At 34.7% G+C, this 26,572-nt stretch overlaps 1 protein-coding gene across 1 annotated transcript in view; it reads left to right on the plus strand.

Moving 5' to 3' along the window:
- The window catches only part of UGCG (UDP-glucose ceramide glucosyltransferase), a 61,231-nt gene extending 53,028 nt beyond the window's left edge, over positions 1-8,203 (plus strand). Inside the window, exons 6-9 of the mRNA XM_044679147.1 lie at positions 3,438-3,616; positions 6,278-6,364; positions 6,765-6,954; positions 7,444-8,203. Coding sequence (XP_044535082.1) covers positions 3,438-3,616; positions 6,278-6,364; positions 6,765-6,954; positions 7,444-7,614 — 627 coding nt within the window. The 3' untranslated portion in view covers positions 7,615-8,203. The remainder of the gene's footprint in view (positions 1-3,437; positions 3,617-6,277; positions 6,365-6,764; positions 6,955-7,443) is intronic.
- Positions 8,204-26,572: the final 18,369 nt, after the last annotated feature.

The following is a 26,572-nucleotide window of genomic DNA, read 5'->3' on the forward strand; positions in this document are numbered from 1 at the left end:
CGCAAAAGTGCATTTTTAAAGTGGTTAAGATTTATGATTTCATTTCAATAATACAGAGAATTTCCAGTGATAAAACTCTCTACCAGCATAGCCATAGTTAATTTATTTTGCAATTTTGAGAATAAGAGATGTGCCTAGGGGCATTGCTAAGGTTTCATAGTCATTGTGGCAGTGATGGGACTCCACTTAAGTCTTCTGGATTTTAAGACTGGAGTTGGAGATAGAAATTTACTCTGCCATTTTTTTTTTTTAATTTTGGAATATTTGGACCATAACAGTTAATATAGCATGGCAACATTTTTTTTTTCTTTAGTGAGAAATCATATAGTAGCCATTTTAAAAGTATTTTGGTTTTTCTTTAGTAAAGTAGTCCTGGAATGCTGTTGTAAAATTGATACTACATAACATTATGTACCATACCCATTTTCTCAGTTTTGAAAACTACAAAATGAATACAAGTGTGTCATTATCACTCCAAGGCAGACTATTTAAATTTCTATTGTTTCTGAGACTACTAGAGCTTTCCATCTGATCCACCAGGTTCCTAGTTGATGTATGGGTCATTATTAAAATTTAGGTAGGCTAAAGGAATTATCTGTTGTTTTACCTAGTTCATAAACTCCTTTTTGTAACTGCTTGATTGTTTACTATATTGCCAAGCCTGTCAGTTGAGTTCAGGTCAAAACCAAACCTTGGAATTCATTGTTTTTTAGGGGTAGGAGGGAGGTTTTAATTCATCTGATCTCCCCTTTATAAAATAGCTAGAACTCTACAGAGATTGTTTTCTTTTTTGAGAAAATCTGTTGTCTGCTCATTAAAATAAATAATGAAAAGCAGACCATTTCAAAGGTTAAATATTAAGAGCTTTTTATTTCATCTTTCCCCTTTTGACACTCACTAAATAGCTTGTATGTCTTAAGACCTATGTAATAGTTTTAGAAAATGGAAAGAAACTAAGTAAGACATGGGTTGTAAAAGCTGTGTGTGTCTATGTCGTACCCCTTTATCTAGAGATAAGTTTAAAAGTAAAATAAAATTGATAGACAGGAGATTAGATAGGAGAAGGTTCACCTTGAGGATTTTAGCAAGAGACAGGAAGTGTCTAATTTTTTTCTTTTTTTTTTCATTTAATAATTTTTATTTTTTAGAAAAGTTAACATGGTTATATGATTCATGCTCTTACTTTCCCCATCACCCCCTGACTCCCTCCTCCCCCCCAAGGAAGTGTCTAATTTTAACACGATCTGAAACAGGGTAATGAGAGGATTAGCATTCGGGGTACGCATAATAATGTATTACTTTTATCTTCATATTTTTACCCTTGTGAACTTTGGAAAAATGGCAAGTATTGAATATGCCAGATAGTATCCATTATGTGATTTAACCATCTTATTTTATTTAAATTAAATATTGAAGTAATATCTTGAGCTGAATATAGACCATTGTCTCTCTACCCTGATCCAGCTTATATAAAAGCTATGTGTCAAAGAGATCTCTGTGCAATTATATATGTGGTATGTACTTACATTTTTTTCCTTTCAGTGAGAGATCATTTTATGTGCGAGATCTATATTGGTGAAAACTTATTTGTACTAGAATATTAGTTTTAAAAATAACTTTCTTTAAGTAGAGGTCAAGATATATTCTTTTTTCCTTCCGACAAGCCTTTCTTAAACAAAAAACTACTGGGATGATCAGTCTACTAGAGCAAGTATTTCTCAATCAATGAGCAAATAATATATATATATATATATATACACACACATATATATATAATATTTTATTAATAGCTTTTATTTTTATATTACCTCAGTTTCCCCCTGTATCTTTTCATTTTAACCTCCCAGAGAGCCATCTTATAATAAATTCTTTTTTAAAAAAAGTAAAGAAAAGAAAAATTTAGCAAAACTGTTCACATTGAAAATGTTGTATACAATTATCCACATAATAGACCCTGTCTTCTGCAAGGGAGCAGAGGTAGGTGTCTTCTTATATCTCCTCTTTGGGACCAAGCTTTCAAGAGCATTTATTAAATGCTTACTATGCTTCAGACACTTCATTGGTGTTGGGAATACAAAGATAAAAATAAAGCAGTTTATACCCTTAAGGAGCTTAAGTACTATAGGAAAAGGCTACATGTCAGTTTGTATAAAAGAAATAGAATGCAAAATACATGAGGGAGTAGCTAACATCTTGGAAGTGAAGAACAGTCTCAGGGAGGAGGTGGCATTTAAGCATAGTTACAAAGGAAAGTAGGGATTCTAAGAGGGAGAATCTAGGAGGACTTTAATTCCATGTATGAAGTATAAGCATGTGCAGAGTCATGGAAGCAGAGCATGGAGTGTTGGGTATTCCCTTCTACTTTAATGACATCACTTTGACATTTGGGCAAAAGTTGAATTGGAGAACTTGAGGCAGGGGGATTAATTAAGTTATTGCAATAATCCAAGCAAGAAGTGATCAAGGTCTGAATGAAATGATGGCTGTGTGAGTGGTGAGTGTAAGTAGAACTCATTGGATATATGGCATGAGGGAAAATAAGTAGTAAGGAGTGATTCTAAGATTCAAAACTTACTTAATTGGAAATATTGTGCTATCCCCAATAGAAAGAGGGAAGTTTTTAAGAGGGTTGCATTTTGAAGAAAAGATAATGAATTATATTTCAGGAATATTAATCTTATGGATACCCATGATATATATATATATATATGTATATATTTCAAAAGCTATAATAGAGGCAGCTAGGTAGCACAATGGATAAGAATTCTAAGCCTGTAGTCAAAAGAATCTGGCCTTAAATCTGGCCTCAGACACTTTCTAGCTGTGTGATACTAGGCAAATCACTTAACCCCAATTGTTTAGCCCTTGCTGCTGTTCTGTCTTAAAATTGATACTAGGTTAAACAGTAAGAGTGTTTTTGTTTTTAAAAGCTATAATAATTAAGTGGGGAGATGTTAACTGGAGCTCAGGAGAAAGACATGGACTGGCCATTAAGATTTAGAAGCCATTTTTATAGTAATGATAATTGAACCTGTGTCATCTGAAAAAGTCATAGAAGAGGGTATAAGAGAAAGATAAAAACCAGGCTAAGATAGAGCATTAGAGTGCAATCACTGTTAGAGGGGGTATGTATGACATGAATCAAAATCCAGCAAAGGAGAAAAATGAAGATAGAAGAGTATCATGAAAACCCAGAGAGAAGACTTACCCAGGAGAGAGTGGTCATTTATTATATCAGATTATATTATAGTATAAATATATCAGATGTTGCATAAAGATCAAGAAAGATAAAGATTGAGAATGTTTAAATGTACTGGTTTTTTCCATTTTACCTCAATATTTGCCTACAAGAATGATAGAATATATGTTTTTAAAGATAATTTATTTTTAAAAATTGCTCATACTTCCTGTTTTAATTTTACTTTCTATTTTGGCAGGTATATTTTGGAACTTCACATCCAAGGTCCTATATCTCGGCTCATGTTACTGGGTTCAAATGTGTGACGGGAATGTCATGTTTGATGAGGAAGGATGTATTAGATCAAGCTGGAGGGCTTATTGCTTTTGCCCAGTACATTGCTGAAGATTATTTTATGGCAAAAGCAATAGCTGACCGGTAAGTAACTAATTTAAATCAGGATTTTTTTTTAGCAGCACAAAATAGTATGTTTATGTGATTCAGAAAAGTAATCTTTAAAAAGATTATATTAGTAGATAAGTTTCTTCCACTAGAATCCTACTCTGGTGTCTCTTTCTGGCATACATGTGATTCTGAGTTCTTAAGGACTGTATCAGCAGGATACAAGTTCTGGCAAGGCTTTAGCAAAGCTGGAAAGGCTATGAGAAAAGATCCAGTGAGGCACTTTGTGCTTATTGTCCAAGGACTAGTCTAGTTTAATTTAGGAGGCTCATTGATACAAGGTTGGCCACCAGGGACTGAAATATATCTGTGGCAGTTCATTTTGGAGAGATGTATTAGTGGAAGGAAATGCCCATGCTAACAAAATCAAGGATCTTTCAAGTTACTGAAGTGAAGAAAATAAGCAGGTTTACTAATTTTTTAAAATTTAATTTAATTTTTGCATTAGATTAGGTAATCACGGGGGATAGCATTAAAAAAGGAGGGAAACATTTTAAAATGCTAAATTTTAATTTGCTTGTTAGGGAATTTGAACTTATGGATTTTTTTTCATCAAGCCCTAAAATATGCTACTCTCCCAAGATTTGTGGTTGGCATGGCTTAAAAGTTGCAAAACATTTTTTATAAACTATGTACAAAAAACAGTCTTATTTCTCTTTCTACATAAGTGAACTTATATATTTTTTATGTCATTAGGTAAACCCAATGCCTCACTCTCTCTGCCTTCATTATCTTCTTTAAGAAAAATATTAGGTTCAGTTACTAGTGTATTTGAAAGAACATAACATTCAGTATAACTTTTTTTTTTTTACACTGGTGAACATACCTAGTGATAGGTCATGGAATCAAAATCCCTTTTCCCTTTTCCCCCAGTCCCTACAGAGACTAGTCAATAGCTTCCCGTCCCAGCACCTGTCCAAACTATGAGACAAAGTCCCAGTAAAACTTGGCAAAACATCAGAACTTTGCTGTTACGTGTAGACAAATGACGTCCTGCATCATTAATCAAGTCTGAGAACTTCCCATCCCCAGAGACCAATAATGTGAACCGTCTCAGGGCCATTCAATGAACTGAACCCAAGTACCCCAACTTTGACCAATAGAGACAACACAGATTACCTCATCCCAGACAGCTACCCTATAACAGATTGCCCCCTTCTCCATCCCAGTGGAGACCCCCTGGCCATCCACAGATTTTGGGATTCTCCCCATTCTCCCCCTCTACTGCCACTTCTATTGCCATTAGCCTCCCATACCCTTTTGCCCCCTCTTTTCCTCTAAATAAAGCTTTGCTGTATTATTGTATTCTCTGTCTCATTAGTCTTGGGCTGAACTCTTTGTCAGCCAGGACTAACACATAGCATATAGAAGAATTATTGAAACAGTATATAATTATGATTCATAACCAGCCTAATTTAAGAAATAATGTAAGAAATAAGCCTAGATGCTTCCTTTTTTTCAAATACAACAATATGATTTGAAGGGATTAAAAGGAATTGCATATGTGATGTGTTAATGAATCCTTTCACAGGAAAAGGTATGAATTTCTTCATTTGGAAAAAATAAGAACATTTCATTAGTAATTCAAGATAATTAACCATAATGTTTCAGCCATTTAGAATTTAGATGAAAATACATATAATATGATTTTATAATTCATCCATATTTATTTGATGCTTTTATTTTTTTAAGTTACATGAAGATTTTTATGCTGACTTCAAATTTTTATGCTATAAAATATTGCTCATTAGTAATAGCTAGTTAGCCTTTATATATCATTTTAAAGTAAGTTACTTTACAGAAATTTTACCTCTCTACAATGCTGGCGCTGGAGCTAGGTGTTATTATTATAACAGCTATTTTTCAGGAGGAAAACAATTGGCTTGCTTAGGGCAATACAGCTAGTTATTATCTTATGCAAAATTTGCACTCAAGTCTTCTCTGAACTTCAGTTATAGTGGTCTACCCACTGTGCCACCTAATTGCCTCTAACTTTACTAGAGAAATTCATCTGTTATCTAAATTACATTTCTTCAAACCTGATGCCAAAAAATATATTGAAAACAAAGAATCCCCAAATCTCAATTTGTATTATACATAGGCTATAGTATTTACTTTGTTTCAGGCTCTAGTTGAACAGCATAGTTGAAAGAATGCCACATTTGGAATCAGAGGACTTGGGTTTAAATCCCAGATTGATAACTTTCCTTTGCTCTGTGACTAGGAAAATCACATGATCTTTTGGGACTTTAATTTTTTCATCTATAAAATTAAAGGGAATTGAAAGAGGTGATTTCTGAGGGCTGATCTTGCTCTGTGTCTTGGAAGCCTGTAGATTGTAGTAGGGTTGTATATATGTGTGTGTGTTTGTATGATACTTGGCATAACTGTAGTTTATGTTACATACCTGATTAAGGACAGATATCAGATAAATTGTTTCACCAAAACATCTTACGGATATCCTATGCCTCAATTAGATTCTTCATTCTGGTTTGCTAGTCTTACTTCTTCAACATCAGTTTTATAAAGGTTTGAAACTACAACTGATACCAAAATATACTGTGGATAAATACATTACCAGTTATGTATGAATATAAATAACTATAAATAATTTTATTTAATTATATTAATTTCCAGAGGTTGGAGATTTGCAATGGCCACTCAAGTTGCAATGCAGAATTCTGGGTCCTATTCAATTTCTCAGTTTCAGTCCAGAATGATCAGGTAAATAAAACCACCTTGTTCTTTCTTTGCTTATTTTTCTACACTATCATTTAATGAACTAATTTTTTTCTGAATATATTGTCTAGTGCCCATTGAGAGGAAAATGTAAATAGCTTTTGAAAAGTGAATGTTATGTTTTAAATTGTATTAACTTTGTAACGTCTAAAAGTGTTCAGTTTAAAAGCTTTGTTTTGATTATATAATTCTTATTGTTTTTCAGAGTTTAGACCATTAGACTTAATTTAGTTTTTTTGCTTTTGGTTTTGTTTGTTTTGCTACATGGGGGAAAAATCATGAAATCTTAAAAGTAGTCTTGCCAAAATGGTCTGACTAGAAATTAAACTGATTGGTCTTGAAATTGGTTTGTTGTTTATTTTTTTAAGGAATCTTTTTCTTTTAGGTGGACCAAGTTACGGATTAATATGCTTCCTGCAACAATTATTTGTGAACCAATTTCTGAATGCTTTGTGGCCAGTTTAATTATTGGATGGGCAGCTCACCATGTATTTCGATGGGATATCATGGTATTTTTCATGTGTCATTGCCTGGCCTGGTTTATATTTGACTATATTCAACTCAGGGGTGTTCAGGTATGTGAGTAAGCTTGGCAGTTGGTTGAGCAAAACATATATTTTTTTAAGCTTAAACAGTTGAACAAATTCTCTACCCTTTAGTGAGAAGCACTCATTCATTATCTGCTGACTCTTGGTATTAGATTTGAACAATTTTTTTTAGTGTAGTGTTGAATTTAAAATTATTTTAATTCCTTATAAATGAAGTAAATGCTACAGGAAGAACGTTATAATATATATCATTTTGATAACTGGAAGAACCAATGATAGTTGCTTCAATATTCCATGATTTTCTTTTGTAGCTAATTGTTTTTTTTTTAATTTTGGAAGTCATTGCTACAGAAAATGAAAAATTTGCATTAAAAATATGAAATTGCAGAAGGAAGATTACACCTTAAAATACAAATTTGATAATAAAAACAGGAATTTGTTTCTAAAATAATTATTGATATGGAATGCAATGGAGAAAGGAAATACTAAATATGTTAATTTTTGTAATTTCTATAGGGTGGCGCTCTGTGTTTTTCCAAACTTGATTATGCAGTAGCTTGGTTCATCCGAGAATCCATGACAATATATATTTTCTTATCGGCATTGTGGGACCCTACTATAAGCTGGCGAACAGGACGCTACAGATTACGCTGTGGAGGCACGGCAGAGGAAATCCTTGACGTATAACCACAGCTTTGTGACTGTATTTAAAAAAATAAAAAGAAAAAAAGAGAGAGAAGTATTATAAATTATGTTTATATAAATGCTTTAAAAATCTACCTTCAATAGTTTTATTACTTATATGTTTTGGTATCTGTTCTTTAATTTATTTTGCATGGCACTTGCATCTGTGAAAAAGAAAAAAATACATGTGTCATCTTGGCCAACTGGTACCTTGTTTTGTACAAATAAAGAATCAAGAAAATTGGTTCCAGGACGCTTAAAAAAAGAAAGGATCATATAATTGCTCTGCAGCAAACACTATGACAGTATCCTTCAGTAGAGAAAGTTTCATATTTGGCAGTAGTCTAGTCTGGTAAATGTATGGAATGAAGTCATCTTTGGCTCACTGGCTTACAAAGGACTAGATGGTCATTTTATGCCTATATGGAGTGTCTGATATCATTTTGCAATAGTTCACAGTGAGGGACTAGTGGAGAAACTTTTTCATGCTTTATGACTACCTCTTGTAGTTGCTGCAGAGCAAATATATATATATATATATATATTGTATTAGGTAACTAAGCCTTGCAAAAACAAACAAAAAACTTGTAAAAAAGAGAGGGCGTCTTGTATTTATATGTATATATGAGAGATTTTTTTTTTTTTTTGGTCTCACTGCAATGAACCAAAAGTGAACTGAGTTTGGTTTTTAATGGTAGCCATGTATTGAAGGCATCTTTTTGGCCAACTCTTGTTGGTTCTGTCTTGAACCATTGTTAATCACTGTGCTGTAATTAGTGTAGCTTAGCCCTTCCTTCCCTGCACCCCTAATCTTTATTCCACTTTTCCTTAACTTTTTTCAGGGGGGTTGGTTTTGTTTTAGTATGAGTGAATGTTTTGATAGTTGTGAGAAAAAAAATGCATTTCAGAAACATTTCACACATGACCTATTTTCTTACACAGTATGTCTTATTGTTAATAAGAATGTAATTTCATGATGCAGGTATTTGATATCTTTTTTTAAGTAAGCAAATATTCTAGTCATCAATAAATTAAAATTGAAGTAGAGTATTAAGAAGGGCAGGATGAGTTTACTGTTAAATTTAATCAGTATCAAACTAAGTCTACTGTTAGCTTTTCTTTTGTGCCTACTACAGTTAGTCTAGTCTTATTTAAATTGAATTTTTGTATACTAAATAGACTAGATTAATGTAAGTTGTAAATGCATGCTGTATTTCACCCTTCCTTCCCATCACACCCATAAATTTGCTTTTGACTCTTGTCAGACCGCTGTTAACTTGTGGTGAACTGGACTTTTTTTTTTTAATGGGCAAAAATTTAAGGGACGGTGCATAAAGCCTTTTGTTTTTATAGTGATATTTATGCTTTTTTATTCTTCACAATTAGATGGCATGTCACAATGAATGTCTACTGGCTAATTGCAGGCCTAGCAATGACAATATGGCAGCTTTAATTTCCAAGTTATTACAATTTCTTTGTCAAAGTGTAATGTGTAGCATATTAGCAATAACTACGTGTATTTATAGAAAATGGATACTTTTTTCACCTTACTGAGCCAATCCATTTAATTGTCTAATGACAGATATACACACAGTTTTAAATGTACTATATGTGTGTATAACATATGTATAATCTATATATAAGCATATCTCTGGGCCAAATTTCTTCACTTTTGTTTAATATTCTATTGCCTTATGATATCACTGAATTTGTTTGAAGGGCATTTTCTACATGAACAAAGGCTTTGATGCATGTTCCATTTCTTATGTGAATCGGGTAGTGATGTTTCCTGAGGAGAGTTGCACAATGAAAACCAGTCTAGTTGTGACCCACTAAATGTTTCCTGTTTCATCATATTACACAGTTTAATTTTGCTGACCATGTTTGTATATGGTTTGTGTTTAATGAAGTTTGGTTGATGCCATTCATTGCACTGCTAAAGTGAAGCCTTGCTTAAATTTAGCTTTATGCTGATCTCAGTGTGGGCAATGTAACAAAACCAAAAAAAGGCTGAACAGACTTCTTATGTTTTGTAGATATGGAAAATTACTGTTCTGTATGTGTGCTTTTTGCAGTAGTGAAGACTAGTTCACAAAAGTGAAGCTTCACTTAAACAGTTGGCAGTTTGGATTGATTATGAAATGGAAAGAATTAATACAAGTGCTGTAAAGAGCATCACAACAGAACTGCAGGAGTCCAAATTTAATTTAATAAGCTATCTTTAAAGATACCAACAAATGTCTAGAATAGACTTTACCATGTTTTATTATTTAAAATCATTGTCTTGAGTTTTTGTTGAAAAAAAAAATAAAATTTTGAATACAATCAACATTTTTTCTATGGCTTTTTTTAAATTTACTGTCTTTGTTCTCTCCTGTTTTACATAGAGTTAGTATGAAATCCAATGTTAACAAAAATCTTGTTCGTATAACTAAAATGGCTCAGTGGATAAAGCATTGGACCTGAAATCAGAAAAACTTGTGTACAAATCTAGCCTCAGACATTTACTCTCTCTGTGTGAGTCTAGACAAGTCATGCAACCTTTGTATGTCTTAATTTCCTCATCTGTCAAATGAGGGTGTGTCATGTTTTTACCTTCTCAGACTATTGTGAAAATAAAAGGAGATTTTTTTTTTAAGCTTAGCATAATGCCTGGTACATAGTAGTAAGTGCTTAAAAATACTTAGTTGTCTCTTTTGTAAACCTCAAAGTACCCTGTAAATGCTAGCAATAATAATTTGTTTACTATTATATATTAGAAATTAGAATGAGTTTCAAGTCCTCCATTTTTAAGAACTTGCAAATTTAGTTTGAAAGGAAGTATATCATGCAGGGATACTAAATGTGACAAATTTCTGTGACTTTTCCTATTCTCTGTTTGCTCCCTATATCTTACTACCTAACTATACATGTAGCTCCAGGTTAATTAAACTTATATTTAATGGTTATTAAGAGTGTATATATTTAGCACTAAAGAAAACCCCAAATAATTTTGTTCAAAGATTGTTAGAACAGGAAGGAAACTGAGAGATCATGGACCAGTGTTCTTTGTACTCACTCTTACACTACATTTCTTCCTTTCAGTAGTAGGTATAAAATTCTAGTTAATTACATCTTCAAAATTTTAGATAATACTAGGTTGTAAAATGTTTTAATGAGATCTGAGTCCTTCAAAGTCAATTTATAGGTTTTTTTTTAAAAGATTCAAATCACTGAGCAAAGCCTTCAAATTTTGCCAATTTTAAATGTTAGTTAACTTGTATTAATCAGGAAAAGTGGTATTTCTTACATTACTGTATCAGAGTGGTGATGATCTCATTGATGTGAGTACTGCCTCCAGTATTGCAGATTTTAATCCACTGAGGCTTTCTTACCCTATAGGACTAACCCATGTTCTTCTATGAACCTTTCATAAGAGGACCATTTAATGTATTAAGGTCCTTCCTTCAGATGTTTTTTACAATACCAGGAGAGGTGCTGCTACATAGAATTGACCTGCTGCTCCTTTGCATTTCCTATCTAACCATCCCACCTCCTTTTCCTAGCCATTTATTTCTTGGGTAACTTTTATGCCACCAGGTCAGTGTTAGTAACATGTTTCTACTTTTATACCATTTGTCTTCTTCATTATCCTTTGAGTCATTCACAATTTTGATTGTTTTAGAGCAGGGGTCAGCAACGTATGGCTCTCGAGCCATTATCTGGCTCTTTTGAGGGCCAGATATAGCTCTTTCTGCAGGAGCCATAAAGTCAATTTTTTTTCAGGCACTGTTACAGGAGCGTGCACTGTGAGCACTGTACGGCTCTCACGAAATTACATTTTAAAAAATGTGGTGTTTATGGCTCTCACGAGGGCCAAAAATGTTGCTGACCCCTGTTTTAGAGACTAGTGTATGGTTTACAACCATTTAGTATCACCAGAAGAAAATTGTTAAAAAGATTACTTTTTTGTTTCTGGGAATAGCTTTTGGGATCCTTGAAAATACTGCACATTTTTTCTCAGATGTAATCCACGTCACACTTTAACATATAGGTTGGGCTGAATCAGAGATACTTTTTTGGTTCCTTTGGCAATCTGAAGTCTATTGACTCCTCAAAATAAGGTTTTTAAATGCATAAAATAAAAACAAAGTTATGGGATTACAAAGGAAAACAGTTATATTGAAGTAATTATAAAAGTATTAAATGTCTCAAGTTTTCAAATCTCCCTGACATCTTTCCATAGACCCCAGGTTAACAACTCATGAACTAGATAGCTGCTAAGGTCCTCTCCAACTCTCAATTTTTAAATTTTTCTCCTTTTTAATTCTGAGCCCAGAATACTGACTACCTGCAGTTTCTATCCAAGTTATATGTACTGGTAGACAAGTTCAAGTGAACTGATTAACCCTACTACGTATTGTAGTCTGTGCAATAGCCATTCTTTGCCTATTTTTTTTTTCCTTTTGTGGATTGTTTGGCAAAGCTCTGATGAGCCTGAGTTTATCATTAAGATTAATGTTTTGGAGCTTCATGCAATCAACACAAGGTCATCTGGAGTGCCTTACCTAAAGAGAATTCTTTTTTCCATTTTGATTGTGCTGGACATCTTTCATGATTGTGGCAAACACATTTGGTAAGCAGACTTACTGTTTTATGACTTGTTTTATTTTGATAATCCGAGCCTCCCACAAAGCTTATCTTTGTTAATGAATCTTTCAAGGAATCTTATGTGGTCTTAATATATACAGGGTACATTTTGTTCTGCCAAATCAGATACCCTTTAAAAATTATTAATGAATGGGAAATCTTGTATTCATAGTACTTTTTTAGTCATTTCAGTGAATGAAGATGTGGTTGGCTATAGAATGTGATTTGTGAAAACATGCTTGTTTCTCATTTTCATCAAGGAGACTTTCAAGATGTATGATTCTGAGATGAGGAAGGGCAAGTCACTGGGAAATATATAGGTAATTAAAAACAAAAGATCAATAAATTTATTTTTAACAAATAACTTAATTCTATTAGTACGTTCTAATAAGTAAGGCAAAAGTTAAAGCTGAAATACAGTTCACTTTCCTTTTTTCTTTCATTATTTGTACAGTTAACATCACCACATTTACTCCTTATCTGCTAGGCTCCAGGTAGTTTCCCCATGATTTCTGTAAAGTATAGATCTGACTACATCACTCCTCCTGCTCATTGGGCTTAAGTGCCTTCCTGTATACCTCCAAAATCAATTGTAAATTCTTGGATATTCAGCACTCTTGATAACCTGGCTTCTTCAGTACCTTTCCATTCTTTTTACACTATAGTCTTCTCTTTGTATTCTAATCTAGTAATAATGGCACACTTCCTTGTCCATTACACACTACTTAATTTCACTTTAGTATTTGCTGTTCCCTATACCTAGAATACTTTTGCTCCTCCTCTGCTCTGCCCTTTTGTTTCCCTGGCTTCAAGACCCAGCTCAAATCCTACCTTCTTCTAGAGGCCTCTCCTGGTCCCCTTTAGCTGCTAGTCTTGGATGTACCAAGTTATTTATATGTTCCTCCCTCATTAGAATCTACTTTACAGCAGGGGTTGTTTTTGCCTTTCTTTATATCCCTAGCATTTGGCACATACATAGTAAACAAAATACTTGTTGACTAACTGCATTTCTCTGTCACTATGTGTGTGAAAATTCATCATATTTGGATTATTACATTAATTGGATTTGGATAATATTAAATTAGGTTTTTTTCTTTTTCCTTTATATTGTACTCCTTTAATCTCATCCTCTTTTATAACCTTCCTCCATGTCTACCCCTTTGTCTTTGACCCTAAATGATTTTCACCCAGATTACATGTTGACAGAATTTTCAAAAATTATTTTCTGACATTTTGCAATCCATGTTCTATTCTTCTCTTTCATCAGGCCCCAGTCCTAAAGATGGCAGGTAATATGATGTAGGTTGTATATGTGTTGTTATACAGCACATATTTCCACATTGATCATGTTGTGGAGGACTAGAGAAAAATTCATGAAGGAAATAAAGGGGAAAAGTGACCTGCTTCAATCTACATTCAGATTCTTGTCAGTTTCTTCTGTAGCACTAGATAGTCATGAGTCCTTTGGTGTTGTCTTGGATCCTTACAATGCTGATAATAGTTAAATCATTCACGGTTGATTGTTGTACATTATTGCTGTTATTTTGTATATTGTTTTCCTGGTTCTGCTCATTTTACTTTGTACCACTTCATATTTCCAGATTTTTTTGTGATGGTCTTATTATTTCTTATGGCACAATCATATTTCATTACAACCATATACCACAACTTGTTCAGTCATTCCTCAAGTGATGGACATCTCTTCAGTCTTCCACTTTTTTGCCACCCCAAAAAGAGCAGATATAAAACATTTTTGTACAAGTAGGTCTTTCCGCCTTACCTTCAAGCTCTCTGGGATCCTAGTAGTGGTATTTGGGACAAAGGCATTTTAATGGCTCTGGGCATGATTCTAAATTGCTCTCCAGAATGGTTGTATCAGTTTACAATTCTACCAACAGTGTATTAGTGTCCTGTTTTTTTTTCCCCATATCTCCAACATTTATCATTATCCTTTTTTTTTTTTTTTTGGTCATACTAATCAGTCTGATAGGTGTTAGGTAGTACCTCAGAGTTGTTTTAATTTGCATTTGGACCATTTTTCCATATGACTCAAGATAGTTTTAATTTCTTCATCTGAGAATTGACTGTTCATATCCTGAGACTATTTGTCAAATTGGGAATGTACCCCTCTTCTTTTATTCTTAGGTAGAAGTGAAAACAAACTATAGATCGCCTACTGCTCCAGCTTTCCCCTGCCTGAAGGAAGTAACCAATGGGTTCTAGGAAAAAAGAAACCCAGCTTGGATCCTAAAGCTGTAAGCAAAAAAATAAATAAACATTGGATGGTGAGAAGCACCCCTCTTAGTACCTCAGCAGAATTGGAAGGTGTTTGAGCTCATATCAAATTCTTTCCTCTTCACTTTTGGTAGAGCCATCTGGAATTATTTTATATTATTTACCCCATGAATCCCTTCCATTGGTATATATAATAATTAACTACAGGTGTTTGTGTGAACAGTCTTAGTGTGAGAACCAAATCTTGTATAGCCACCACCCTAGTTCTCATCTGTGCCACTTACTTAGATAATAGCAGTAGCATCAGATGTCTTCCTTCTCTGTTTTGCTTACTAGCTGATGAATTTATATCCCTGAAGACCACAACACTTCTGCCCCGAAAAGCTTCAGTGGCTTTAAGTTTCCTCTAGAATAAGAAGCAAAATTTCTTTCATGTTTAGTGCTTTTCACAATCTGGCTTCAACTTTTCCATAGTGATTTCATGTATTCTATGGCTGACGTAGCTGATCCCTACATATTCCATCTATGAATTTACATGCCTTTGCAAAGGCAGTCCACAATGACTGGAATGCCCTTCCTCTTCCTCATCTTTGTTTCTTGGATGCCCTAGTTTTACTCAAGACTCATTTGAAGTGCTACCTCCCACACCAAGCCTTTCCTGATCCCTCTAGTCATTAACACTACCTACCTGTCCCTGCCAAAAATGCTTTTTTATTTAATATGTATTTTGTATGTAGATATAGATATATCTAAATTACTATTCCATATTATACATATGTTTGTATATATCAAATATATGTATAAATACACAATATAAATATAAATACACACATTCATACATACACATAATGAGTGTAGAAGTAGAATGTAAGTTACTTTAGAGCAGTGACTGTTACAACTTTTGTCTTTGAATTCTTGATGTCTAGGGTTTAGAATTTAGTAGCTACTAAATAAATCCTTGTTCAATTGAATGGAATTAAAGGAGGTTTTCTCATTTAAATAATCTAGTTTCCTTATAACAAAATAGAGCAGTAAAAGAAAATAATACAATTTAAAATAACTACATAATGTATAAAATACTTGGGAGTCTACTTACATACACGGGAATTAGATGGATAAATACAATTACATAGTAGGCAACTTTGATTACATAAAATCAAAAGTTTTTGCACAATCAAACCAAATTAATTCAGGTAAAATTAGAAGATAAATAGTTCATTGGGTATGTAGGGGGAATCTTTCCAGCAAGTTTCTCTTATAAAAAGTTCCATTTCCAATATGTAAGGAACTAATTGGAATTGATAATGCCCATTCCCCAATTGATACTCAAAGGGTATGAAAAAGCATTTCATATCCATGCTATCAAGAACCTTGATCTTTAGAGCTCTTTAATTAGAGAAATGCACATCAAAACAACTCTATTTTTATCTCATATCCATCAGATTTGCAGTTTCTGAAAAGGAAAATGACAGGTTAGAGGAATTATGACAGACATATTAATGCATTATTGGAGCCATGAATTAGTTCAGCCATTCTGGAAAATGATTAGTAACTGTGCTTCCAAAGCTGCTGAACTGTGCATACCCTTTGGCTCAGTCCTACAACTATTAAGCTTATACCCCAGAAAAATCAAAGGAGGAAAAAGATCTATGTGTACTAATATAATTCTAGTAGTTCTCTTTATAGTGGCAAAGAACTAGAAACTAAAGAGGTGTCCATTAGAGAAAGAATGACTGAACAAATTATACTATATGGATGTAATGGAATTCTATTGCACCATAAGAAGTGCTTATTTTCATATATAAAGAAAGTGGTGATTTTTCAGAAAAATCAAAGATTTTAAAGAACTGATGTAGGAAATGAGCAAAACCTATAGAATAAGTTAAACAGTAACAAGAATATTATGAAGATAATTTTTGAAAGACTGAGACCTATCTTGGTCCTAGAACACTAATATTGTGCCTACTTCTTGAAAGAGGTGATAAAAGATTCAGAATGTGATAATTTTTTGGACATGGCCAATGTGGGAAGTTTTGTATTTTTTGACTTGTTATATAAAAAAAAAAAGTAATAGTGACTCTTCTTGATACTGCTATGCTCCTAGGATTATTGGTTAGGGAAGCTGTGCCTTTTGTATACCCCTAGGTAGCTGGTGACTGGGAACACCCACTCAGTCACCTTAGTTTGATGGTATAAGTCTCTTTCTAAATATAACAGTGCCCAGACAGGACTCTTAATGGTCAGATAGATGGGTAACCCTTTCAGGTCCCACCTGGGGTTGGATTGATTATTAATATTGGGCTCTATTAGCCTTGGATAACGTTTTCATCTGACTGCCTTGCTTCCTCCCCAAGGGTCATGATTCAGTGACCACTCAGGAAGGTACTTAAATAAAACTTTATCTATTGATGTTAAATAGGGAAAAGAATAATCAGGAACGGACTGGGGATAGGAGACCCTGTCACCAATAGCTATGATCAATAATCCCTCAGGAGCTAGTGGTTTCACACTCCTCTGTTTCAGCTTGGCCACTGTCAAATCAGAGGGCAATCTGATCAGTTGGTATAGATACTGATGACCTCTCTCAGCTTTCTTAGTATCAATTTGTGATGTCAACCTGTACAGCCTTTAGGAAGAAATCCCTCAGGAAATCCACCCTCTTCTTATACCTCCTTTCCTCCCTTCACCTCCTGGCCCAGATACCTAATAGCTAATGATGATTCAAATGCCTAAAGATCTAGGGAGATTCAGAGAGGATCAATGGTCAAAGCTCAAAGCCCAAAGACCTGAGCCTCCAGGACCAAAGACCAAAGACCCCTCCCAGATGGCTGTGAGGGCTCTTTCTCTCCCTCGGCCAACTGACTTTCTTCCCTCTCCTAACCACCTCTGCGAACATTCTGAGATCTCCAACTGTCTTCCCCTGTCAATCAAGGCGAGACAAACCAACTCTCAGAGCTTGAATATAACACTGTGCATATTTGTTATACAAGGATTTTTATGCTCCCTCGGTGACAGGACCATTAGAATTAGGAGGTGGGCAATAAAATAAATGATTATTAATTTAAAAAATGAAAGCAAAAAATGGAAGTAATTGATAACAATTGGATATGGGGAAAGGTTGTCTAGTTGCATTTTTTGAATCTCATTCTAATTTATATACATTATACTTATAGTATTATGTATATTATTATGCATAATATTACTTAAACATTTTACTTAGCAACATATCAATCCCCATTCAATTGAAAACATGTTATAATAGGTGGGGCATTTTGAAACATAACTTTTTTTAAAAGTTTAAAAATCCACAGGCCCAGGTCTAGGTGTAAGAAATTTTTTTTTTTTATTGTTCAGGATTACTTTATTTTTTTCCCCAATTACATATCGGAGCAATTTTTAGCATTTGTTTTCTTATATTTTGAGTTATAAATTCCTGCCCTTCACGCCTCCCTAAGACTGATGATAAGCAATTTGATATAGGTTATACATGTGCTGTCATGTAATATATATTTCCATATTCATCCTATTGTGAAAAATAGATACATATCGCTAAAACAAACTTGGAGTTATATTCAGACTCTTCCAGTTCTTTCTCTGGTGGTAGATATCCTTTATCATGAGTCCTTTGGAGTTGTCTTGGATCATTGTATTGCTGATAATAGTTAAGTTGTTCTCAGTTGATCCTCATATAAGATTGCTGTTATGCATACAGAATTCTCCTGGTTCTGCTCACTTCACTTTTGATCAATTCATTTAAGTCTTTCAAGGATTTTATGAAACCATCATGATCAACATTTCTTCTATCATAATAGCATTCCAATAGAATCATATACCACAACTTGTTCATCCATTTGCTAAATGATGGACAATCTCTCAATTAACAATTTAAAGAAATATTTTGTAACTGATAATGGTTAAACACACTCCTGAAATAGAACTAAGTTTTTAAACATAATTTATGACCATATTACTAAGTGAAAACTCAGGTTTTTCTTGTTTTTGGCCCAGGCATTTTTGAAGAGAATTGGTTAAGGTGAATAAGGACTTCTGTGAAATATTCCCCTTGTCCATGTGGCCTGCGACCTTGGGCTTAGACTTGGTGAACTTTCACTGTGCCTTGCTTGGAACCATTCTAAACTGTGCTGCCTGCACTCTGATCAGACTAAGTTTACCTCCAGTACTGTGACTGCTCTCTGGGAGCCTGACTCTGTTAGGTAAACTTTTATATATGTATATGTATGTATATAAACTCTTACCCAGAACCAAGCCTCCATGTCCCCTAACATCCATTTTCACCATATATCGATGCCACCAAACCATGGTGTTATATGGGTACCCTAATCCCTCTTTCCTTAAATTCTAACTCCTCTTAATGTGGTGTCATCCTATATTCAACAATAAGCTCCAAGAGAGCAGGAAATATCTTGCTACATTTTTTTTTAATATTCCCAGTGCTTATCACCATGGCTGGTGCATAATAAATTAATATCTTGCTACATTTTTTTAATATTCCCAGTGCTTATGCCTGGTGCATAATAAATTAAGCACTACAATGCTTTTTCATTAATTTCATTGTTTCAACTTATAAGATATGATAAGCATCAGAAATGTGGTTCCCCCCTTCTTCATTTTATCAGGCTCTAAGGAGGAATGAGAACTATTTCAATGGTAAAAACTACAATGCCAGGGATAGATAAATATATTTTGACCAGCTGTAATATGCTTTTCTTACAAACCTTGTTGCACCACACGCCACCTGAACTTTCACTGTACTTTGCTTGGTACCAGACTACCACCCTACTTCTTAACTAGCTCTAAACTATGCTGTCTGCACTCTGATCTTCCATGGGAATTTGTACAATATTTGTTCAGGAAATAAAAATAGATTGTATTGACTGTTCTCAACATGATCTGTATGATAATAGAAAGCTATCCAAAAACGTTATAAAGGGTTCATTTTGAATGAAAGAAGGGAAAAATAGTGAAGAAATGATGAAGCTTTCTGCATATGATTTTTTTAAAATGTAGGCATCTAGGATTTGCTGAAGAAGAATTAGCTAAGGCTCTTTCCTCTTCCTTTTTTTCATCTGATTGATGAAAGAGGATACTTCTGAAATGTCACTTCACTATCTTCATGGTCTTAATTAAAATATTGCCTTGAGGGAATCTGTCCCTTCAGGCTAGTTGTAAATAACAATGCCAGTTATCCTTTTGCATGCTCTGTACTGAAAAGTTTGAGACTTTTGGACTTTATGGTCCATCTATCTTCCAGATTAGAAAGCAATACCTCTGGTCAAATAAGTGTTATACTTTTATTTTTAGCTAATGTTCATGAGGAAACCACCTATCTCTGGCTCTCTGATGAATATCAGCTGTATGTGGATGGAAATGAGCACATTGAGAGTGCTCTGAGATTGCTCTCCCTCAAGTGTGAAATAGCCATACTAGTTCGAGGTTATAAATTGTGACCAAAAGCAGTTTCGCTAGTTTTACATGATTTGATACAGTGTGAGCACTTGGGTAACTAAAGATAATAATGTGATGCCATTGTTCCATATTTCTGTAGAAAAAAGACTCATAACTTGCAAAAGGAAAGCAAACAAACAAGATGGATCATTTAGCTGGAATATGTGGCTATACACGTAGAATCCCTGCCTCTGGAGGAAGCTGAGGCCAGTAAATCTCTTGAGTTCTGAGTTCTTGGGGTTCAGTCAGGCTAAATGAATTGAATATCTGTACTAATTCCAGAACTGATCTGATTAGCCCTGGGGAGGAAAGGGCCAGGCTTTCAAAAGAAAAATGGAGCAAGTTAAAGCTTCTATGCAGGTGAGCACTGTATTTAACAACCTGGAAGAGATAGCCAGACCTAATCTCAAAAACAATTCACAAATAAGTTTAAACAAATTATCAAGAGGGCTTTGTAGGGTAGCACTAGTGATTAAAAATGATAATATTATAGAAAATAAAGTTCTAAGTTTGCTTGGATGCAGGTTTGCACACTATCTGTGGTAGGTCTGTCTGTATTATAAGCAAGGAGGCAGGCCTTGGGGAGCAGATAGAATTGTAAGGGGGGAAGAACCTAGGCCACATGTAGATGAATTTTGAGAGGGAAGTCTGGGTCTGTGGTATGCACATGATTTCAGGCACATGGGAATGATTGTGTAGACAAGAAACTATTTGTTTTAGATATGAGGAGGCTTTCCCCCAGTGACATGATTCCCAGACATAGGACGTGTAAGACCTGTTGGTTTTCCCCCATTGTGCCAACCTACTCTACGGGAGTAAAGAAGACAGGAGAGGAGAGCAGGATTGGCACCAGGACTATGACAAAAGTCTTTGCTCTATATTCAACAACTGTATCCTTCTCAGTTAAGTAAACCTATTTTTAATATCCCTTGCTTGTACTAGGTTAGACATTGATGCCATCCTAATACCTAAGTTTAGGATAGCTTCCACAACTTCATAAAATAATTGGCATAGTCAGCAAGAGGTTAGGAATTTTTTTTTGTTGTTAAAGAAAGGGAAGATCAAGGATTTTTCTCTCTTTCCCTATTAAGGGTGGCCCAACAGTATCTGTAGCATCTACTGTCACAACAGCTTTGGACAATGAGGAGGAAAAAGTATAAATGGGATGGAAAGAGAATTCCCTTCTGTTCTTGACAGGGTGGTGGCTGAGAGGGAGAGAGGCATGGATGGACTCGAGAGATTGTCTGATGACTATTACTGGATTAGGAGGGGTTTTCAGTGAACTAGAAAAAGACAGATTTGAAATTCAAGATTCTAAAGCAATAATGCAGACATAAAAAAGGCAGAAAATATACCTGGTGATAAGCCCAAAGGAAGAGGGCACTAACACGGTAGGTACAACTAGGCTCTCAGCCTAAGGCCAGTTTTAGCACCCCAGATGACCAGGGCTTTAAAGGAGAAATGAATGAGGAATGGTGAGATAGGGTGACCCAGACTGAATCAACTGGTGAAGGTGACTGGAGAAGTAACTTTCTGCCATTGGGGAGATAGCAAAAGGGAAACGAAGATCTAAGATCTAGGCTAGTTGAGGAAGATATGGGTTAGGACAGTTAAACAAAGCAGACCTGTCATAGTCTTTTTTCTTTTTTTAAACTCTTTACCTTTTCTCTTAGAATAGATTCTAAAGATAGGTTTCAGGGCAGAAGAGTGGTAAGAGTTAGGCCATGGGAGTTAAGTGACTTGCCCAGGGTCACACAGATGGGAAGTATCTGAGGCCAAATTTGAACCCAGGTCCTCCTGACCCCAGACCTGGTACTCTATCTACTTACTATGTTACCTAGTTGTTGTTCTCCTTTCCCTTCCCCCCTCACCCCAATGATTTTTTGAAAATGTACCTGCTTGTCCTTTGTAGTAGTCTGAAAGACAAATAGCAAGGAGAACTATGATGCACAAAGATTTAATTCAGGATGATTCTCTTAAAGAGTTCCGTCAGTTTTAGAAAAAGAAAATGTCAGAAACTTGGGCATTCTTTAGTAAAATGACTCGTTAGGTTAGGTTCTTGTTTGACACTTGATAATATTAGATGAAGATAGGGTAAGAGGGGGTGTAGTTCTCTTTATGCAACTAGGTAGCGGGTGCCGTCCAACACAATTGGTCTGCCAGAGATGATTTCTCCGAGAACTCCTGCCTACTCTGGCACGTAGGGATGCCTAATGATTGATATACATGGGGGCGGGCGTACATAGACCAAAATCAAGCAAATATCCTGTGGGTTTGGCCATTTTTAGGCTGTGCTAGACAGAAGCGGGCTTTATGGTGTGGTTAATTTCCCTTCTTTTCCATTAAACTGATCAAAGCGTGATTCCAAATTCTTTCAATTCTCTTCCCTGTCTTATCTATAAAAAGGAGGTGAAAGGTAAAGAGAACGGCTAATAACCCGTGTCTAAGCAGTCTTCTTTAAGGCCTAATTGACCTACATTGCATCCTGCTCAGAGTACTTTCAGAAACTTTATGTCCTAATTTTGTCAGCGAGGACAAATAATTGTTATGCGAGAAGGCTAACTCTATCATGTATATATACACACTCTTTAACGTGCTAGCATAGTGACTCATCAAAGGGGTTCTTCCTTTCCCTGAGCAACTTTTTAGCAACTGACTGCTAATATTTTTCATTTTAAAAAGATTTATGAAGTCTTTTTTTAAAAAAATCAATTTTTTATTAGCTTTTTAGTTTGCATGTTATATTTGCAGTTTAAGTTATAAATTATTTCCATAAAACAACTAGGTACGGGGGCAGCTAGAGACAGGAAGTCCTGGGTTCAAATCTGGCCTTAGACACTTCCCTAGATGTGTGACCCTGGGCAAATCACTTAACCCCTTACCCCTCTTCTTTCTGCCTTGGAACCAATACATAGTATTGATTCCAAGATGGAAGGTAAGGGCTTTAAAATAAATTGAAAGAAAGAAAGAAAGGAAGGAAGGAAGGAAGGAAGGAAGGAAGGAAGGAAGGAAGAAAGAAGAGAAAGAAAGAAAAATGGGTACAATGAAAAGAACACTGAACTTGGAAAATATATGTCCTATTGTTAAATATTTTAATATATGATATTAACATATAAAGAAATAATTATATAAACTGGAATTAGATTTGAAAGCTAATTCCTACAATACGTAAGCTTCATTTAACTATATATAAGCTTTGGTAAACCGAGGTATCAAAAGTTCCTAAGAGAACTTTTGCATACTTTTTACGATCTGGACTGAGAATGTTCCTTCCAAATATTATTTCAGATATTTATTTGGATATATTTGTTCAAGTGGTCCAAATATTTATTCCAAATATTCTTCCAAATATAGTACTAAAATTTAGAATATTAAAGTCTTCTGTCTCATGAGAGAAGTTTTATTTGCTGTCTGTTCTGACGATGAAGAAGATTATGGCAATGGTGGTGGTAGTGAAAAGAAAAAGTAAGCCTTGGCCAAAAGCAGAAGTCAGTGAGAAGGAAAGAAGCTTTGTACGGTCGTACTGACTTAAGCCTATGAGGGTTAGATCTCAGCTGTACATTTTCAGCCAATATAAAAAGCCAAAGACTATTTCGAAAGGAAAACAATATCTAAAAGGTCCTGTCTCCTCAACCCAGCTCTGGAGAGACAGAATCTCAGAGTTAGAAGGGACTTCAGAAGTCACCTGGTTCAAGTAATACCTGAATATATGTTATCAAGGAGAATACCTGTATCTTCTTTGATTCACACTGTAATCAAACATGCCTACTTGCTGTAGCCTCCATAAATGACATTTCCATCTCCTACTAATGGGAAGGTGTCTTCTCTTCCTGGAATTTCCCTTTTTCTGAGTCTTCCAATTCCTCTTCATTGCAAATTACTAGATTTCTTCTTCATTAGTATATTGATGTTTTTGTTTTTGTGTAAACAACACAGTTCTACCAAAACTGCAATTTATAATCCTTTCATATTGAAAGTCTTCCTCCTCTGCCTTTTGAGACCCTAACTCCTTTCAAGATTCAATTGCTACCTTCTTTAAGAGGTCATTCCTATTCCCTTTAGTTACATATCCTTGCTCCCCAATTACTTTATATTTATTTTGTATATATCTTGTATTTACTTCTGTGTATTATACATCTTGCAAAGTATCTTGCCACGTAGTCAACTCTTTATATACTCAAACATATAAGTTTGTTGATTGAACATACATCTTGCCAATAGAACATAAGCTTTTTGAAGACAGATATTTATGTTTTTTTGTGTTTGCATCCCTAAGGCCCAACACAGTTCTTGGTATATATTTAATAACTGCTTGTTTGTTGATTGATTAAACCGTAATCCTCTTTACAATATCTCTGGCAAGAGATTTAACCTTCACTTGGAAACTTCAATCCAAGCTAGTCTATCCCCTTTTGGGACAGCTCTGATTGCTAAAAAGATTTTTCTTATGTCAAGCCAAAATCTCTCTCTGCAAATTCTTCTCTTCCACATTTTGCTCAATGAGCTCCAAAAGAACAATTTTAATCCCTTTTCTGACTAATAATTCTTTGAATATTGATGATGAAAGTCATATCCCTCCTCCTCAATCTTCTCATCTTCAAATTAAGTAGATTTCCAATAATCTTCTACATGGCACAGTTTTCAGGATCTCACCATCTTTGGTTTACTTCTGACTATGCTTCTTTCAATTCATCAATCTCCTTTCAAAAATATGGACACCCACAACTGAATATGGTACTTCACATGTGGTCTGGTAAGGATAGACAACACTTTCCTCTTTTGGACATTATGTTTCTATGGACCCAACCCAGAAGAATCATATTACCTTTTCTTGGCTGACATGTTGATTCATGTTAAGCTAGTATACAAAATTCTCAGAACTTTTTCACATGAATGTTTGTATTGCTACATCTCCCCCAAACCAATCTTGTATACTTGATCTGTTGACTGTTAAGTATAGGATTCTACTTTTATCCTTGCTATATTTTATATTAAACTCTAGCCTGTCAAATTTTTTGAGGTCCCCTTCTGTCATCTATCAATTATTCCTCTTTGTATCATTTGCAAATTTGATAAGTATACCATCTATGCCTTCACCCACATCACTGATAAAAATGTTCAAGCAGATTGTTATTATTAATGATAAACTATTATTAATAGCTAGCATTTATATAGTGGTTTAAGGTTTGCAAAGCAAAATACCATCTCATTTGATTCTCACAGAAACCCTGTGTTAGGTACTATTATTCTCCCCTTTACACTAATGTAGAGAAATAGTATTATTATGCTGCTATTATTATTAGATGGTATTAGTTAGAATTAGAATCTCATATGGATACAATAAAAATGTTAGGAGCATTCCTAGGTGATTGTAGTGGTCAAATCCATCCAGATGGCCATTGATTGATCAATTGCAACTCTTTGGGTCATTCCTCCAATTCTGTATCCATTTAATTGCACTATAAATCAATTCTCCATCTTGTCCCCAAAGCTATCATGAAAAACTTTGTTAAATGCCTTTCTAAAACCCCTTAGTCTACCAGTCCAAAAAAAGCAAAGAGGTTAATCTGGTACAATAAATTTTTAAGGAACCCATACTGGCTTTAGTGATGGACCAAGATAACTGGGGGCAGCTGGGTGGTTCAGTGGATTGAGAGCCAGGCCCAGAGACAGGAGGTCCTGGGTTCAAATATGACCTCAGACACTGTCCAATGTCAGGATCAAGCCCTTTCTTTCTTAAACTTTGATAGTCCTGCAGAACATTTTCAGCCTTTTAAACCTAGAGTGAACATTTATCTGGAAGTTTAAGTCAAGATTTTCTTTTTGGCGAGCAACATGAAGAAACTGCAAAACCCAGTTACTGTGGAAAGGCCACACTATTCAACAAAACTGCTAGGGACACTGGAAATAGGTTTGAAGAAATTATTTTGAGACCAACATCTCATATTAGTTACCACAATAAACTCCAAATTAACACAGAACATAGATATAAAAGGTCACATCATAGACAAATAGTAGAAGGGGAAAAAGAGACCTTTTTTGTGGCAACTTTGGATTGTATTTTTGTTCAGTCATCTCTGATTCTATAAAGATGGAGAGGATCAGGCTAGATAAAATGGAAATTTTTCAATAAATAAAATTGAAAAGATTATGTACAACAAAATCAATGCTGGTAAAGTTAGAAGAAAAAGGGGCAACTAAGTAGCTCAATTGCTAAGAGATCCAGGCCTAGAGATAGGAGCCTGATTGCAAATCAAGCCTCAAATACTTTCTAGCTGTGTGACCCTGGGCAAGTCACTTAACTCCAATTATCTAGCATTTATCACTTTTCTGCCTTAAAACCAATATCTAGTATTGATCCTAAAAGAGAGAGTAAAGGTTTATTTTTTAATTAGAAGGGAAACTGAAGTGGAGGAGTACTTGCAGCACGTTTCTTATATAAAAATCTTATGTACAATATATATAGGAAATAGATACAACTATATGAAAACAAGAGTCTCCAGTAGAAAAATGTTCAAATGATATGAACAGGTAGTTAAAAAAAGAAAAAAAAACTGCCTCTCTCTCTCTCTCTCTCTCTCTCTCTCTCTCTCTCTCTCTCTCTCTCTCTCTCTTTCTCTCTCTCTCTCTC

This window comes from Gracilinanus agilis, chromosome 1 (genome assembly GCF_016433145.1).
Source record: "Gracilinanus agilis isolate LMUSP501 chromosome 1, AgileGrace, whole genome shotgun sequence".
In the NCBI taxonomy this organism is placed as follows: Eukaryota; Metazoa; Chordata; class Mammalia; order Didelphimorphia; family Didelphidae; genus Gracilinanus; species Gracilinanus agilis.